The sequence below is a fragment of the Heterodontus francisci genome, chromosome 23 (genome assembly GCF_036365525.1).
Source record: "Heterodontus francisci isolate sHetFra1 chromosome 23, sHetFra1.hap1, whole genome shotgun sequence".
Classification (NCBI taxonomy): Eukaryota; Metazoa; Chordata; class Chondrichthyes; order Heterodontiformes; family Heterodontidae; genus Heterodontus; species Heterodontus francisci.
The window spans coordinates 38,148,326-38,161,321 of record NC_090393.1 but is presented as its reverse complement, the minus strand read 5'-3'; the positions used below and the strand labels follow the sequence as shown (position 1 = coordinate 38,161,321).

The 12,996-nt window shown below is 41.7% G+C and overlaps 1 protein-coding gene across 1 annotated transcript in view; it reads left to right on the top strand.

The window, feature by feature from the left end:
* Positions 1 to 12,996, top strand: part of ddx54 (DEAD (Asp-Glu-Ala-Asp) box polypeptide 54) — a 44,351-nt gene that overhangs the window by 583 nt on the left and 30,772 nt on the right. The window contains exons 2-6 of the mRNA XM_068055113.1: positions 6,683 to 6,809; positions 9,853 to 9,923; positions 10,866 to 11,054; positions 12,697 to 12,746; positions 12,851 to 12,892. Coding sequence (XP_067911214.1) covers positions 6,683 to 6,809; positions 9,853 to 9,923; positions 10,866 to 11,054; positions 12,697 to 12,746; positions 12,851 to 12,892 — 479 coding nt within the window. The remainder of the gene's footprint in view (positions 1 to 6,682; positions 6,810 to 9,852; positions 9,924 to 10,865; positions 11,055 to 12,696; positions 12,747 to 12,850; positions 12,893 to 12,996) is intronic.

The window sequence follows — 12,996 nt, the reverse complement described above, 5'->3', positions numbered from 1 at the left end:
GGACAAGTAAAGACATAAGATTCTAGTGGAGGTGTGAATGGTAATAGATCCATCAGCAACAGTTGCTGTCTGGAAAAAAGGGTGTCAGAAGTTACAATCTGAAATTGTTGAAATCATTGGTGAGTCCGGAAGGCTGTAAAGTGTCTAATCAAAAGATGAAGGGCTGATCCTTCAGCTTACGTTGAGCTTTAAGAAGTTGGATTCCTTTCAATGTTCCTGTTCCAGTGCATCTTGGGGGCAGTGAAAGAAATTGTACGCTATAGTTGGCAGCCTAGAAAACTGGTCACAGCTAACCAGCAGTTGGATATACAGGAAGATATGGGGAAAATGAGCATTGGCAGGGTTGGCAAGCCACATGGATAGTAAAGGGCAACGTTCCCAATTGGTGACTGTTTGCTGCCTGCATTTCTGTTGATCGCAAATATTTTAGTTTATTTCTTAAAAAGGGGTTATTGGTGCTCTGATCTTTCCCATCTCCAATGACTGCAAAATGCTAACATATGATGTATATTCAAAAAGTTGCACTTAAGAGCTTCAAAGAAAGTAGTTAAAATAATTACATGGAATGTACAGCACAGAAACAAGCCATTCAGTTCAACTAGTCCCCAACGAGAGGGGAGGCACTGCTTCCAGCCCAATGAGTGGGGAGGCACTGCGAGACCTGGTTCTTGGCAATGAGGTAGGCCAAGTAGATCAGATATCAGCAGGAGAACATTTAGGAGACAGTGTTGATTGTATCATAAGCTTTAGGTTGGTTATGGAAAAGGACAAAGAACAATCTAGCGTAAGAATAATTAACTGGGGGGAAGCCAACTTCAGAGGGGTAAGAATGGCTCTGGGCCAAAGATTGGAAGGAAAAACAGTAGCTGAACAATGGACTACCTCAGAATAGAGTTCAGGCACACTTGAAGGGGAAAGGTAGGACAAACAAATCTAGAGCTCCCTGGATAACAAAAGAGATAGAAATGAAGAAGAAAAAATGTGCTTATCACAGATGTCAGGTAGATAATACAATGGAGAACCTGGCTGAATATCAAAGGTTCAGAGAGTAAATGAAAAGGCAAATAAGAGAAGCAAAGAGAGAATAAGGAAAGAGACTGGCAGCTAACATAACAGGGATCCAAAGTCGTCTTTTGCCATATAAATAGTAAAAAAGTCGAGTAGGGTCGATTAGGGACCAAAAGGGGGATTTATGCATGGAGGCGGGGGAATAGCTGAGGTATTAAGTGAATACTTTGCATCTGTCTTTACCCAGGAAGAAGATGCTACCCAGGCCACAGTGAAAGAGCAGGTCACAAGAACACTTGAAGGATTTAAAATTGATAAGAAGGGAGGTATTAGATATGCTGTCTGTACTTAAAGTTGGTAAAGCACCAAGGCTGGATGAGATGCATCTAAGGATACTGAGGGAAGTGAAAGTGGAAATTGTGGAGGCACTGGCCATAATTTTCCAGTCTTAGACTCAGGGATGATGCCAGAGGACTGGAGAATTGCAAATGTTTCACCCTTGTTCCAAAAAGGATGTAAAGATAAGCCCAGCAACTACAGGCCGGTCAGTTTAACCTTGGTGGTGGGGAAACTTCTAGAAACAATAATTCGGGACCAAATAAATAGTCACATAGACAAATGCGGGTCAATTAAAAGCCGGCACCGATTCGTTGAGGGAAAATTATGTTTAACAAACTTGCTGGAGTTTTTTGAAGAGGTAACAGAGAGGGTTGATGAGGGCAATGCTGTTGATGTGGTGTACATGGACTTCCAAAAGGCATTTGATACAGAGCCGCACAACAGACTTGTGAGCAAAATTATAGCTCATAGAATAAAAGGGACAGTAACAACATGGATACAAAATTGACTTAGTGACAAGAAACAGGAGAGTAGTGGTTAATAGATGTTCTTTGGGCTAGAGGAAGGTTTGTAGTGGAGTTCCCCAGGGGTCAGTGTTGGGTCCTTTGCTCTTCTTCATACATATTAATGACCTAAACCTTGGTGTACAGGGCACAATTTCAAAACTTGCAGATGATAAAAAAACTTGGAACAATTGTGAATTGTGAGGTGGATCATGTAGAACTTCAAAAGGACATAAGCAAGTTGGTGGAATGGTTGGACAAGTGGCAGATGAAGTTCAATGCGGAGAAATGTGATGTCATTCATTTTGGTAGGATGAATATGGAAAGATAATGTAATGTAACGGGTACAACTTGAAAGAGGGTGCAAGAACAGAGGGACCTGGAGGTATATGAACATAAGTTATTGAAGGTGACAGGACAGGTTGAGAGCGATTAATAAAGCGTACAGTATCCTCGGCTTTATTAATAGGGACCTAGAGTACAAGAGTAAGGACATTATGTTGAGCTTGTATAAGACCCCAGTTCAGCCTCAGCTGGAGTATTGCGTCCAGTTTTAGGTGCAGCACTTTACGAATGATGTGAAGGTATTGGAGAGAGTACAGAAAACAGCCCCAACAAACAAATTTCTCTGCAGCACCTGTGGAAGAGCCTGTCACTCCAGAATTGGCCTTTATAGCCACTCCAGGCGCTGCTTCACAAACCACTGACCACCTCCAGGCGCGTATCCATTGTCTCTCGAGATAAGGAGGCCCAAAAGAAAACAGAAAAGATTCATGCAAATGGTTCCAGGGATGAGGAGCTTCAGGTATCAAGACAGATTGGAGAAGTTGGGACTGTTTTCCTTGGAGAATAGAAGGCTGAGAGGAGATTTGATAGAGGTATTCAAAATCATGAGTTGTCTGGACAGAGTGGAAAAGGGGAAAACTGTTCCCACTTGTTAAAGGCTCGAGAACAAGAGGTCACAGATTTAAAGTGATTGGCAAAAGTGACATGAGGAAAAACAACTTCACGCAGCGAGCGGTTAGGATCTAGAATGCACTGCCTGAGAATGTGGTGGTTGGTTGGCATGCTTCCATCAGTGAAAGATGATGGACATGCAGCAAACAATCCATTTAGGTGGAGTGTCTTCTCTTGGTGGACTTTTGCTGATGGCTGTGAAGGCCAATCCTTGTGAGGCAGGTTCTGCCACAAGTATTGCACGTGAAGCTTCCAAGTGGCACTGTGAGTTGTTGTTTTTGACATTGGCAGTGGTTGCTAAGCTGCTGTAACAACAGGTCATTGTGGTAGTGCACACCAGTCCACAAATGTGTCGCTGTTTTAGTGACTCCCAGGTGCGATAGTCAACATTTAAGGTCTTCATGTATTGCATGCAAGCATCCTCGAAGTGGAGGTTTGGGCGCCCCACTGGTTGTCTGGCCTCGGCCACTTCACCATACAGAATGTCCTTGGGTATGTGACTGTTTTCCATCCTGTGGACCTGTCTGATCCACCGAAGCCGCCTCTGTTAGATTTTTTCCAACTCACTTGGAATGCTTTAGTGAGATCTGTGAAAGTAAGGGAAAGGGGTATACTCTTCCCTACTCTTTCCTTGCAGCTGGCATATGGAGAAGATCATATCCACAGAAGATCTCCGGCATGGAACCCACACTGTGCTTCCGGGTACACTCGGTCTGCAAGTAAATGGAGTCTTTTAAGCATGACCCTAGCAAAGACCTTCCCCATGACGCTAAGGAGTAGTTGTTGCAGTCTCCTATGTTGCCTTTGTTTTTGTATAGTGTGATGATTTGACATCGCGCTTCTCCTGTGGAACAGAGCCTACTTTCCAACAGCGAAGTAGATGATAAAAGTGTGGCAATAGATGGGACTTTCCATGCTTGAGCAGTTTGGCTGGGATTCCGCCTTTGCCGGATGCCCTTTTGTTTGCTATGTGGTCTATGGCCTTCTCGAGCTCCAGTAATGAGGGTTCTATATCTAACTCATCCATAACATGAAATTGCGGGAGAGCGACGAGTGCAGGCTGGGAGATGCCTGACTCACGGGTACAGCTCACAGTAGTGTTTAGCCCAGTGGGACATCTGTTTACTTCAGTTGGTGAGTACTTCACAATCTGCCAACTTCAGGGGAGCAACTTCGGTGATGGCAGGGCCAAGTACCCTCATGATCCCTTCCTACGTAGTTCATAGGTTTCCTTTGTCTATATGGATTTCTTGACATAAGATGATCCAGAGTTTGTTTGCACAATATTTCCCTCTTCATTGCACGGCTGTCTTGGCTACCTTCAGGTCATGCAGCGTCTTATGTTGTGCATCATGTAGGCTTTGTTTTTTGCATCAATGACATAGCATCTCATCAGAGTAGGTCTCAAACCAGCCCTTGTTGCGGGTTCCGCCTTTACCAAATGATGCTTCTGCTGCTTCGTAGGTGATTGAAGCTTGGACGTCATTAAGCTCTTTGATGCCAGCATCGATGCTTCCAATTAAGGCTTTGTTGGGTAGCAAGTGTTCTAGCGACAGTGCGAAGTGCTGGTATTTGGCATCATTGCTTATGTGAAGGATGTTGATGCGTGGCAGGCCATCACGTTTGGAGCTGTGAGCTTTCGGTGGTGCACCTTCACTCTGCTGCCGATGAGAGTGGTCGGTGTCATAATCTGTACTATGGTAGGTGCGGGTGTGAAGAACACTGGGAAGATCGCGCCTCCTCGTGATGACTAGGTCTAGTTGGTGCTGCCTTGATACCTTGTGGTGATGTCTGCCATGGAAGAAGGTGTTGGTGATGCAGGGTTCATTCAGGGCACAAAACTCAAGAAGGCGTTGTCCATTATTGTTGATCATCCCCACCCCATGATGACTGAGGCACATTGGCCATGAATCACTGTCTGCCCCAACATGAAGTCACCCAGGATGAATAGCCTCTCATCATTTGGGATGTTCCTCAGAACGTCACCGAGGGAGTGATGGAAATGCCTTTATCGGAGATACTGGCATTCAGAGTTGGTATGTTGACGCATATGATGTTGACTGTGCCTCCATCGGACGATAACCGCAGGAGGGGATGAGGCGCTCTGAGGTTGGTACTGGTGGTTCAATTGACTGTCAGCCGGTTTCTAGCTGCGAAGCCTACACCATGTTCACAGCGATCTTCAATCTTTCCATTCCAGTTAAAGATGTAATTATCCCCTCAAGTAGAGCCAGTGTCGGCTAATATGGTTTCTTGTAGAGCAGCAATGTCGACAGCAAACTTGTGTAGCTCACGGTCGATCAGGGCTGACTTGCGTACACTTGCTTTGGAGCTCCCTCGGGAGCTGACTGCCCAGGGAGTATGGTGGAGGCAGGTTCAATCGAGGCATTCAAAAGGGAATTAGACTGTTAACTGAAAAGGAAGAATGTGCTGGGTGACTGGGAGAAGGCAAGGGAATGGCATTAGGTGAATTGATTATTCGAAGAGCCAGTGCAGACATGATGGGCCAAATGGATTCCTTCTGCATTGTAACAGTTCTTTGATAGTCCATACTGATATTCTTGCTCCACATGAGCCTCCTCTCGCCTAACTTCATCTGACCCTATCAACATATTCTATTCTTTTTCCCTGCACTCAGTCTGAAAGCATGACCCCGAGCTTCCAGTTGATGGTCATTTCAACACCACCCCCTGCTCTCATGCCCACTTCTCTGTCCTGGAATTGCTGCAGCGTTCCAGTGAACATCAACGCAAGCTCGAGGAACAGCACTTCATTTACCGATAAGGCATGCTGCAGCCTGTCGGACTGAACATTGAGTTCAATAATTTCAGAGCATGACGGCCCCCCCTGTTTTATTTTTATTTTTAGTTATTTTTTCCTTAATATTTGTTTTATTTTTGTTTGTTTCTACTGTGCCTACCTACTGTTTTTCATGATTGTGCTTGGGGCTAGGGCTGTTCATTTTTCTGTCAATTAACACCCTCTCTGTACTAACGCTTTATCTTTCACCACACCATGAACATACCATTTGCCTTTGCTCCATGACCTTCTGGTCAGTTATTCTCTGTGACCCTATCCTATCATCACCTCTTTTGTTATCTCTTGCCCCACCCCTGCTTTGTTTGCTTAAAACCTATTACACTTCTAATATTTGCCAGTTCTGATGAAGGGTCACTGACCTGAAACGCTAACTCTGCTTCTCTCTCCACAGATACCGCCAGACCTGCTAAGTATTTCCAGCATTTCTTGTTAAAATCTAAGCTACTTTGCACTAACATTTAGCATTTTTGAGAAAGGACTTTTAACCCCTGTTTCTATATGGGGGCTTTCTTGCCTTTTTTAAAGCCTGTGAATCAAAGTCTTAAGGGTAGCTGGTTTTATAATTCCACTGAGTCAGTGGCTATTTATCCTAGTTAATGAACTGACTCCCAATATGAATCACTGTAGATTTATACTTACTGTGAGCTTACTTGTTAAAATCTATCTGCAGGACTAGATTCTTGAAACGGATTGCACTGCGGTGACATAATTCGATCACAAGTCATCTGTTACCATCTAGTCAAAACTAATGTCACTTAGGACCTTTTAGGTAATTTTCATTGCTTCAGTGCCCTACAGAGATTTGTCAGGTAAAGTAAGCAATGCCTGGGCTAGCATAATCACTTGAGAGGATTTGCACTGAAGAGTTTGCTTTTGGTTTGAAAGTATACCAGAAATGGATTTTGTCAGGATTTAATTAGTTGTAAATGAAGTTATTTCAGAAATAGCTCCCTGTCCAAAAATTTTTCTTTTAGCTCATTGGTATCACAGGTAAAGATATTTGTTTATATTCAAAAATTATCCAGAAATCAATCTGGTTTTAATTACTTTCACAGCACAGCACCAGATATTTGCCAAGCTTTCCTTCAGCCGATTGCCCATCTGACGTGGAACCAGACACCAGAGAGATGGTCCGGCAACAGAATAAAAAGAAGAAGAAGTCAGGAGGCTTTCAGTCCATGGGTATGCCCAACAATTTCAGCTACCTGAATTTTTTTGATTGTTTGAGACACTTTCTTTGCAAATTTGTTCCTTCATGTCCTTCCCACTAGCTGGTGGCCTACAGACAACACCGAGCAATGTAACCGCACCTTTTTTGTTCCTTAGCTCTAGCCAAATTTATTATGGCCTCGACCCCGATGGGACATCTTTTTTTTCCCCAGCACTGCCATGCTCTCCTTAATCAATACTGCCACCCTGCCCTCTTTTTCACCCTTCCTATCTTTCCTGAACACCTTGTACCCAGTCCTGCCCTCCTTTGAACCAGGTCTCTGTTACAGCCACAACATCATATTTCCACATGGCAATCTGCAAATATACCTTACTAGTCTTATTAACCACACTCCATGCATTCACATACATGCACATTAACCCTGATTCAGACTTAATTACTTTCTCCCGTACTTGAACCCCACAGAGAGACAATGACACACAGAGAAAGAGATACAGAGAGACATGGGGGGGAAAAGAGAGAGAGAGACACATTTGGGGGAGGGGGGGCGGAAGAGAGAGGGATGGCACATGATAGCCGCCCGTTCAACGAAAAGTGCGGAACTGTGGAGTGAGACAGCAGGATGCATAATCAGGAAAGGTAGGTAGCACTTTACATATGTAATTGGGGTGTGCCGCCGCCAAGCGGCAGAGGAGCCGCACCCAGGTCCCACCGCTGCCTCCAGTATAACGGGGCAGGACATACCTGGCGTCGGGGGTCGTGGCAGGCCTCTCCTGGAAGAATATTCCGGGCCCTCCCCTGCCACGACCCCTGACATCGGTGGGTTGGTAAAATTCAGCTCGGGGAGAGAGAGACAGACAGACACGGGCAGAGAGAGAGAGAGAGGCACAGAGACACATACACAGGGAGAGAGTTGCATGCCGATAGAGAGATGCACATACACACAGAGGGAGGGACAGGGGCATGCACAGAAGGGGAGACACACACACACACACACACACACACACACACAGGGCTAGAGGGAGCGAGAGCATGATCAAGATCACTTCTGACAGATGGACATCTATCCGGAATTCTCCGCATTACTACATCAAGCTTGCGGGCGGACGTTGTCTACCTCTGCAAACAAAAGCAGTGCCAGGTATCTCACTAAATTGGTGTTCCACATAGTGACCGAGAAAGTAAATTAATAAATTAGTCGTCTTGTTTAAAGCTTCTTCACAAAAGTGCGCATTTTTTTTTGTTTTGCTTAATAGTAAAATAAATTTCTAATTTCTTTCCGAAATTTGCTCACCGGCCCCCATGTAGAACAAAAATTATAATGCAGCCCCTCACGCAAAAAGGTTGGACACCCCTGTTTTAGATAGTGTGCTGTGCTCAGTTTATGTAGAACTGTGCTCTACAACATTTTTTAAAAGTAGAGTTGAGTTGTCACAGTGGGGGCTTCATCTCATCAACAACTTCTCCATCAACCTGAATATGCTATTAGCAAGAGCATAAAATGGTATTTCTCCTAACAAATATTAAATATTAAAACTTCTTTATTATAAGATGCTGATTTATCCAGAATTTTCTTGTGTGTTCTATCTCCTTGGTTTCAAGTCATAGACACGTGTATATTCATCTACTTTAAAATTATATGCAACATAGAACAGTTTTTGGATTGAAAGCGAAAGCAAAAACAAAACCGTTACTAGCTGTACTGTTGCAAATGTAAACCGTGAGTCAAGAGCAAGTGTAAATTAAACGGGTTTAGAGGATGAAGAATATTTAGACTAAGGTGCAAAAATGTAATTCAGTCTGTTTTAAAGATGTACATTCTGTTCTTAAATTTATGTAATACTTTCATTTAATATTATTAGTGATAAAAAGCAACATTTGTAGCAATTTGGGAAGCAGAGAAATAGGGTAGTTTGGCAAATACTGTATAAATTGAGGAGTATAGAGGAATGTACATTTGAAGTGCTGCAGAGCCACCACTGAGAGATGTGTGTATCTACAGAATGATAATTCTACATTGATAGTTTCTACTTTGTAACCGTAGGTATTTATTGAAGCAAAGATGTGACAACAGAAGTAATGGCCAGAATTTTACACCACCCCAGCGAGCCAGATGGTGGGGGGTGGCGTAAAATTGAGCGGGGGCTCCAGGGGGCCTTCCCGGCCTGCTCCCAACTCCGCCCTACTTTACATGGGCCGCAGGGGGCGAGAAACAGCCCCAGGCCAATCAAGGCCCTGAAGTGGCCTTTGCCCGCCTCCATGAGTATTTTACCCATGGCAAGCAGGTGTCCAGTAGATGTGAAAGGCCACCCAGTGATACCTGGCAGCCTCTCAGCGCACCATGAGGTCTCGCCGGGTCGCGACCGATTCCAACAGCAAGGCAAACCCAAGCTTACCTTCAGTTCTGGCTTCATGTCCTCGACTGGGCTGCAGTCCCAGTAGTGGCCACCGCTCCCAGCGGCACTGCTGAGACTAAGAGCTGCCGGCCCAATGATTGGCAGGCAGTTCAATGAGGCGGGACTTCCTCCCTCCAGTGGGTGGAAGTCCTGCCTCGGAACAATTAAAGCCCGGGGACCCAACCCTGGGTTGGGCGGAAGCGGGTTCACCACCGACCTTTATGCCGGTAACCAGCTCCTGTCTGCCTGACGTAAAATCCAGCCCAATGTCTTGAAGACAAGAATTGCATATATCCTAAGAATTTGAATCAAAAGATGTGGTAGGATGATGGGTTTAATTTTCATAACCTGATTTCTTTGCAAATCCTTCCATTTGCCTTTTGGAATAAAGCACTTGATTTTGTACATTTCAAAATGAGCCATGTTAAACTATTTACCTTGTTTCTAGGTGCTTTAGACATTCACATCGGGCTCACTGGTTAGTCTCATGCCATCATGGTGATAGTCATTGCAGAGATGTTCTAGTAGCAGAATGTGCAGACAACACGCCACAACTACCTACCAATGCTGAACAGATATTATGCAGAAATGATATGTTGGTTTTTAATATTTGTGCAAAATGGTTATCACAAAATTGATAACTTTTGTTTTTCTACAGGTTTAAGCTTTCCTGTTTTTAAAGGCATAATTAAGAAAGGATACAAAGTACCAACACCAATTCAGAGAAAGGTAACTTATAGTAGTGCTAATATTAAAGTCATTGCTACACTGATTTTTTTTCTGTTCTAAATTAGCACACTCAAGAAACACTACCATGAATGAAAGAAAATATTTTATACTGCACCAAATATTCATCGTTAGCTGCAAAAATAAAAGGTTGCCATTAAAAAATTACTAGATGATAACTACATTTAATGTTTTTAGATATATAAAGTATATATTCCATATTTAGAGGTATTCTCAATAGAAGATATGTGTAGTTAATATTTGAAACTTTTTGAAATTTTTAAATCTGTAAACAGTTGCAACACATGCCAGGTTTATATTTTTAACTGCAATCTCAGTCACATCTCAGCTGTCAATCAGATGAACGTAGTTTTAAATTTTTCTTTCCATGGACACTTCTTTTCCCTCAGCAGAGATGACAAGCAACCAGTCTACTCTCAGACTTATGCTGATCTTGAGCTAGGCACAAATAGGTGTGCAACAACAGCCTTGACCTACTCTTCTATTAATTTCAGTACATTTTAAATAATCTTTGTAGGGAATTACCTCTCCACACAGCATCTTCACTGACTGAAATAAAAACAAAATACTGCGGATGCTGGAAATCTGAAATAAAAACAAAGTGCTCAAAATACTCAACAGGTCTGGCAGCATCTGTGGAGAGAGAAACAGAGTTAACATTTCAGGTCTGTGACCTTCAGAACCAGAGCTTTGTTTTTATCTGCACTGACTGCCCAGCTGTGATTAGTAGCTCATCCTGTGGGGCAAGAACTGTCAAATTTGAGAAAAAAAAGCAATATCATTTTGACAGTAGAATTTTTAAGGGGGTAGATAAACTTGCTATATTTTAGAAAAGGATCCATTAATTATCACTATTGGAAAGTGTTAGCTTGAGGACTCGCTTCAGAAACTTCTTTTGAGGTGATGATCTGTTCCCTGTTTTAGACAATCCCGGTGATATTGGATGGCAAGGATGTCGTTGCTATGGCTAGGACTGGTAGCGGTAAGACTGCGGCATTTCTTATTCCATTGTTTGAACAGCTGAAGGTGCATAATGCCCAGACAGGAGCTAGAGCTTTAATCCTGACTCCAACTAGAGAACTGGCATTACAAACCATGAAGTTCACAAAAGAGGTAAAATGCTTCCTTTCAATTTATATACTGAGATATATAGATTTAGATTAATAAAATATAGCAAGCATGGAATCTATCACTTATTCAGTTCCTAATTGTTTGTTGCATTCATATTGCTACAGTAGAAGACAGCAGGTGTCTTTAGTGCTTTTTTCTAAATAATTTATAAATTCTTACTATTCCAGCAGAACTTAAACTGTAAAAAATGTATATTACTCAAACTTATGTAAATGGTGGGTAAAATGTGAGCACATTGGGGCGACTGTAGTGTGTCTTTTTGCATGGACATGATTATCCTCTGTCCAGCTCCTTCATGTCAGGCAAGCCAGCAAGAAGTAAACGTAAGGAAAAGCATATCTAAGATGGTATTTTAAAAAAAAAAAATCAAAATACAAGCTTCTCAAACTTATAAATCGCATTAACAAAAATTTGGATTTATATAGCGCTTTTCACAACCACTGAACATCTCAAAGTGCTTTACAGCCAATAAACTACTTTTTTGAGGGTAATCACTGTTGTAGGAAACATAATTCATCAAGGAAAGAAAACACTATTAGTATTTATATAGCATCTTATCACAGTTCTCAAACATTCCAACAGCTTCACAGAAAATTGCTTACTTTCACTCGCAATTACAGTTTGGTATATTATAATTTAAAAGCGACAGTTGCAGGTTGCTCCATGCTCACATTCAACCACTGCCTTCAGTCACCTATTTACTGTCCACTTTTTACAATAGATTTTGAGTATACAATAAATGCCATTTGAAACCAGAAACCTCCTTTTGTCTTTTTTTAAATAAATGCAAGATACAGCAGATGCTGGAAATATGAAATAAAAACAAAAATTGCTGGCAATACTCAGCAGGTCTGGCAGCATCTCTGGAAAGAGAAGCAGAGTTAACGTTTCAGGTCAGTGACCCTTCATCAGAACAGTTCTGATGAAGGGTCACTGACCTGAAACGTTAACTATGCTTCTCCCTCCACAGATGCTGCCAGATCTGCTGAGTATTTCCAGCATTTTTTGTTTTTATTTGCTTTTTTTTTGTTTTAATTAGATAATTTTCATGGTTTGTTGCGACACTGAAATTTACAATTTAAATATGTGAAATTGTGAAATTCATGATTCTTAAAATGCTGTGACCATGAAATTTGTAAAATTTGACTGTGACTTGGTGTAGCCCTAATTATAAAATGAACTGGACAACACACAACTAGGGTTACATTACTGATACAGAGAATGGTGCTATTTGATATTTCCTTACTTCAGTACAGTTTACCTTGATAGTGTGTGCAGCTACTTTTTAATGCTAATTTTAATTGATAAATCCAGAGAATATTTTCTTCATCTTCACACGCATATTGATTCCAATTAGTATGATGTTTTATCTTTTATCCTGCTTATATTTAAGAAAAGATTACACTCTTTGTATAAATAATACACAAATATTGTCAAAAATAAGAATTGTGGTCCAGATTTGTGTATTACATATTTCAGATTGTTTTATTTTGGACTATTTATTTAATACCGGTTATAGAGCCTCCTATTTGACTATCCTTTATGCCTAAGTTGAATAAATATACCATACATTTTCAAAATAAAAATCTGTATTGCATATAATTTTTGCTATCTGAATTTGCAGCTTGGAAAATTTGCTGGCTTCAAAACAGCTTTAATCTTGGGCGGAGACAAGTGAGTTCCTTTTTGGGTGTTAATCTGTAGTTTTGATGGTGTAATTTAATTGAACTAAGCAAAGCCAAAAATGTCATCGGATATCTGGTACTTTATTTTTTTAGAATGGAGGATCAATTTGAAGCACTTCATGAAAACCCTGACGTGTAAGTTAACTTTTTTTTAAAATGCTGTTTGATGATGACTAATCACTCGAAGATAATTCCTTGAATTAGTTTAATTTTATTTGTTCAAATCTTTCAGTGTCAAA